The sequence below is a fragment of the Aplysia californica genome, unplaced genomic scaffold (genome assembly GCF_000002075.1).
Source record: "Aplysia californica isolate F4 #8 unplaced genomic scaffold, AplCal3.0 scaffold00304, whole genome shotgun sequence".
Classification (NCBI taxonomy): Eukaryota; Metazoa; Mollusca; class Gastropoda; order Aplysiida; family Aplysiidae; genus Aplysia; species Aplysia californica.
This window is the reverse complement of record NW_004797574.1, coordinates 717,668-723,411: the sequence shown is the minus strand read 5'-3', so window position 1 is coordinate 723,411 and position 5,744 is coordinate 717,668. Positions and strand designations below refer to the sequence as shown.

Below are 5,744 nucleotides of genomic sequence, written 5' to 3'. Positions count from 1 at the left end.
CTAAAGCTAAAAGTCATTTTGTACACCTTTTGATCATTTACTGAATTCGTGATGATAAAAGAGTTAATAAAAAGAAAATGGTTTGATGAGGAAACTTCAGCTGACTCGTGTGATCCTGTGCTGGGCGTTTGCCTTTGATGTAGGCTGTTTGAGCAAAATACCAACACCCAGAGATAAAAATGATGAAGCACGTGACAGTAAGCAGCTGACCTGTCTGAAAGGTTTACATTTGGGCATACCTGTGGTCAAAGCTTATCCGTCCGTTGTCCCCGTAAGTTGCTGAAGTGGGTGGTGTGATGTGAGTCATGTGCCCACATGTACGCATGCACATTCTCACACACACTCACATGCACACCCTCTGAACACATTACAAGGAAGGTCTTACCTCTTTTCTTTCCCTCTGTTGTTTCTGTCTGTCAGAATTGCTTTTTCCGTTCACTTAATGACTATTGTCGTGTCGATGGGCTTCTGTTTACTCATATAAATTGACAAAACGGTAAAAGGGTGTCCTGGGTAGGGCTTATTTCTTTACTATCCCTCTCTTGTTTCTGTCCGTCTGTCTAGCTTCCCGTCAACACTTTAATGTGGTTATTGTTCAGATGCACTTCTCTAGTCTGACCTATGGGTGGTTTGAAGGTGACACTAGATGATATTACTTTCTTTCTTTCCCTTTGTTGCTTTTGTCTGTCTGTCTGTCTTATTCTTTCCCCCCATTTTTGCACGAACATGCTTCTCTTTACTCTTTGTGGCATTGGTGGCCTAGTGGTTAGGCTCTCAGACTCGCAACCGTAAGGTCGTGGGTTCGAATCCCGTCAGGGGCCCCGACGTTGTGTCCTTGGGAAAGGCACTTTACACGAATTTTCCTCACTTCACCCAGGTGGGAATGGGTACTCGGCTATAGACAGCGAAAGATCTTGTCAGGTAGTTAGTGTTTGAGTGCTTAATCAGCTGCTTGCACTGTATGCTTCTTGGGAAGCTGAGAATGTTTCGGAGTGTTCTATGGTCTGCTGGGGTAATAATATAGTGTAAAGCGCATAGAGCCTGCTGTTGAGCGGGGGGATATGCGCTATACAAATGTTATCTATTATTATTATTATTTACTGAAATGAACAAAGTAACAAATTGTGGTCTAACCATGCTGGTTAGGTATTACCTGTAGGTCTCTGGTTACAATGGTATCTTCTTTTGTTAACTGCTTGTATCAGTTCTAAAGTGGAACTCAATTTGAAAATTTTCATTTGAGGAAATACTATTTTTAGCATTTCATAAACTGGGGAAAATCGTCAAATGTGCTTCTGTTTACTCCACCGAACCGCTATTGTGTTGTCGATATACTTCTCTTTGTGGGTGGTTGGCGGGGGCTCTGGTGTAGTTTGTTTCTTCTTTCCTATCAAACATCTATCGTCCTTATCTCTACTCCTTCAGCGCTCATATGACCTTACGCAGTTGCGAGCGCCGTAAAACCCTATACTACTACTACTCCTTTTTTGTGTTTGTTATTCTCTTGTAAAGCTTCTAATCGTCGGCACTTATATGACCTTATTGTGTTGCAAGTGCCATAAAACACTTACAAAAACTAATACTTCTCTTTTTAACTCTGATGATTATTCTGTCCCTCCCATCAGCTGGCAATGGAGGACTCTACAGCGCCCTCCGTAACTCCAAAATTATTGACGACCTTGAAAAACGTGGGGTCAAGAATATACACATCTACTGCGTCGACAATATCCTAGTCAAGATGGCCGACCCAGTATTTATAGGATTCTGTTTGAGCAAGAATGTTGAGTGCGGAGCAAAGGTGAGAGCACTGTTGGCTTTTTTAAGGTGCTTTTGATACTTGCGGGGATGAAAACTGTGGCTACTGGATTAACACCAGCAACAACAAGAACAACGCCAGATATTATGCATAAGGTCAAGCAGTTCTAAATGAGGTGGGGGCCAACTCATCCCTTTTAGGATCAATTATAAAAGTTTGAGGTTTTTTTCTTTCTTGGCAGATGCAGAGGTGTGGTTTGTTTCTTCTCCCTTATGAAACATGGGTCCTCCTTTTCTCTCCTCCTTCTTTTCTTTGTATGTTTCTCTGTAGTAACACCTCTAATCTTGAGGACTTATATGACCTATTTTGGTTGCAAATACAGAAAAAAAATTACTGAAACTAAAAAACTTTCTTTTTTTTCTTACCAAGGCTGTAGAGAAGACGATGCCCAAGGAAGCTGTTGGGGTGGTATGCAAAGTGCACGGCAAGTACCAGGTGGTAGAATACAGCGAGATCACTCTAAAAACGGCCGAGAAGCGAACCCACGACGGCAGACTGGTGTTCAATGCCGGCAACATCTGCAACCACTTCCTCACCACAGACTTCCTCAAACGAGTGTGCCTGTAGGTGCAGATTTTTAAATTTTTTTTGTAATCCTGTTTGATTCCATGTATTTTTTTAATGATTTTTATGATCATATTTTTTAATGTGCTGATTTTGTATTTTTATTTTATTTTTTAGCTGTGTTTGATGCGCTTAATTTTTTTAATGTTAATATTTTTTATTCTTCATTCTATTTTTGTAATCATATTTGATTCTATGTGTTTTTCAAAACTGATTTTTGTGATCGTATTTGATACTTTATTTTATCTCCACGCCTTACATATTACCAATAATCCCATAATGCATTGCCAGTGCGCCACCAAGTTTCAAAAGCAGCTTTTCCTAAATGCTGATTAGACCTCATGTTTTCTACATTATTTCTGCTTTGTCTTTTTTTTTCAGTTGTGGTCACTCGTCTTTCACAATCTTTCTTTGTTCTTTATGTCCTTTCCTTTCTTATGCTTGCTTTTTTATTCATTGTCTTTCCCTTTCTAAAGCTTTGACAAAATGTTTCTTGCCTTATTATAGGCTTACTTTTTTTGTTTATTTTTATCTTTCCCTAAAGCTTTTTTTTTTTATTCATTGTCTTCACTTTTCTAAACATTTTCTTTTTCTTTCTTTTGAAAAGTTTACCTCTTTAGCCTATTGTTTTTCCTTTGGATTACCTTACTTTTTCTTTAGTCTTACCAAAAGCTTACTTTTTTCCATTTATGATATTTCTTTTCATCAGGTTATTATTTTCATCCCTTATTTCATCTTCACTCTGGAACGAACGTCCCTTCCTCCCCAGCTTGTTTGCTTTGCTTTTCATTTAACCACTTGGAAACAAATTAAGAAGTGTTTTTAGAAATCAGTGATTGTAATAATTAACATAATTAAGAAGTGTTTTTAGAAATCAGTGATTGTAATAAACATAATTGTTACGATCATGATCACAATGGTAATAATATTGATAGCTGTAATTCTAGTCTTAGTGATTATAATCACAGTGTCTATAATATAAATGGTAGTATTTGTTTCTCTTTATACATATTTATACTACTAGCTTTCCTAAAATTCCTGGAGTTACATTGTTACAATTTTCGATAGTAATCTTCTGTTTTAATATGATTCTGTAAAGGAGTTTTGGATAGACATTTTCCCTTTAATCGTTTCGTTCCTAGAGTCAGCCATGAGTGCCTTATCTTCGTCTTGAGGTAGAAGATGTTGCAGAGGGACTAGTTTTGCTTATGATTTTCCCTGTTGATTTTATTTCTTGTAAAAAAGATTTATTTTTAACGCCATCTACCTGCTACTCCAGTATTACGTATGTGTACTTAATACCTTTTTTTTTTTAACTTTCTTTTCTTTTTCCTGGTTATGGTTTGTTTTTTTTAAATTTGAACACATTCATTGTTCAGCGCTGCAGCAGCAAGCTCTCCTCATTCTTATACAGGGCAATGTTGTTATGGTTACATGTAGTTGGCTCAACTTAGAAAAATGGTCAGGAGACAAAAGTAAATGAACTAATCTTTATGCCGTTAGTTTTTTTCTTGCAATTCGGGGGTCATAGACTGTCTAACAATGTATACCCAACTCGGAGGTTTTTTTACTCAATTCTGGTCATGTAAGTGCCAGGAGTTTATTTAAGTCAAGTTGATGTTAATGTTGTTAACAGGTCTATTGGAAATCAAAATGTGCATGCCCTTTTGTCACTATCTGGAGAATGTGAAGATCTAGTTTTCTCGTGTTCCTGTTTGCTTTTACTCTCCACTATCGGTACTAGATTTATTGTCGATGTATGAACTAGCACATAGCAGAGGGACATGGTTTGAATCTGAGCTAGTCTTAAACGTTTCTTTTCCTTGTAGGGACATCTTTCCTCTCGATATGGTCTCAGGGAAAAACTGTCTGCCGTTGACCAGACGTGACTGCGTCTCGTAGACAGTTAGATATCGTCATTTATTTTGATAACTTGGTGTTTTTTGTGTTTTTTATACTATCAGTAATGTTTGTATTTTCTGCTCCTGCCTTTCTATTTCTCTGAAGGTTAGGTATGTTGATGATTAAAGTAAATTTTGTGTTTAGTCTGGGTTTTTTTACTCCTTTTATTGAAGTAATTTTTTTACACAGAGGACTTTACACTGGCACTGATACGTGATCTGAAGTTTAGGTCTTTTTCCTCTGGGTGGAAGATATTATGCAATTGTGATTTTAATTTGGTTGATATGAATGTCTTCGTATTTTTTGTTGTTGTCTTATTATCTTTTTTAAAAATCCATCTTCAGATTTTAGTGATGGATTTTAACACAAATGTTCTATTTCATTGCTATTTATTTGCATTTCTATTTTCTCTTATCTGTACAATGTGAAGGTACTCAAATGGTGATGTGTTTCTTTGCAGATCCATTCTCTATCTATTTTTACTATATTTTTAATCTAAATTTAATTCTGATGCACTTTGATTTTTATCTGTTTTGCTCTAGTTTGAAGGTGTATGGTAAAATGGTAAAATTTCTAATTTTTAAAAATAGCTACGGTAATAATAATAAGAAGAAAATTGCATTTATATTGCCCATTTTCATCTTGTCAAGATGCTCAGTGTGCAGAACAATTTTTAAAAAACAAAAAAACAAAATCACAGATATGTCGAACGCATGCACCATGGAGAAAAAGTAAAAACCTCAACTTTTAAAAATTATTCACTGCTGAATTATATGGCTGATGAGAATTTTGATTTTTTAACCCTGTCCGTACGCCCTAGGGTCATTTTGTACCCCTGGGTTGTATTTTTCACATTTTAGAATACTTCTAGTACGAAGATGTCTTTGTAACTTTCAATGCTTCTCAAAAAATCATTTTGACAGACTGCTATGCAAAGTGTACGGATCGGATTAAAGAGTAAATTTCGTCTTTGAAAGTGGTGACACGGAGTTCCCCATGTCGTATGGATACGATAATAAAACACGACGTACGGATAGGGTTAAATGAATGCCAGCTATAAATCTTTCCTTCTTTTATTTGTTCATCCTCAGGTTTATAAGATGTTTAATTTCAAGTACTAGTTATCTGTGTGTGTGTGTAGTGCCTGCATTTGTCTCTCTCTCTCTCTCTCTCTCTCTTCCTTTCTGTCTTTCTCTCTCTCTCTCTCTCTCTCTCTTTCTTTCTGTCTCTCTCTCCCTCTTTCTCTCTCTCTTTCCCTCCCTCCCTCTCACTCTGTCTCTGTCTATCAGTAGTTCCTTTTTTTTCTCTGTCTTTCCCCCTCTCTCTCTCTGTCTCTTCCCCTCTCTCTCTGTCTCTCCCCCTCTCTGTCTCACTGTGTCTCTGTCTGTCTGTATGTCCCTCTTTTTCTCAGTCTCTCCCCCCTCTCTCTCTCTCTTTCTTTCTCTCTCTCTCTCTCTCTCTC

At 37.0% G+C, this 5,744-nt stretch overlaps 1 protein-coding gene across 1 annotated transcript in view; it reads left to right on the top strand.

Annotated features, from left to right (window-relative positions):
• LOC101861053 (UDP-N-acetylhexosamine pyrophosphorylase) overlaps window positions 1-5,744 on the top strand; it is a gene marked incomplete in the record, with an annotated part of 62,008 nt that overhangs the window by 44,967 nt on the left and 11,297 nt on the right. The window contains 2 exon segments of the mRNA XM_035970671.1: window positions 1,626-1,798; window positions 2,186-2,379. Of these exon segments, the coding sequence (XP_035826564.1) occupies window positions 1,626-1,798; window positions 2,186-2,379 (367 nt within the window).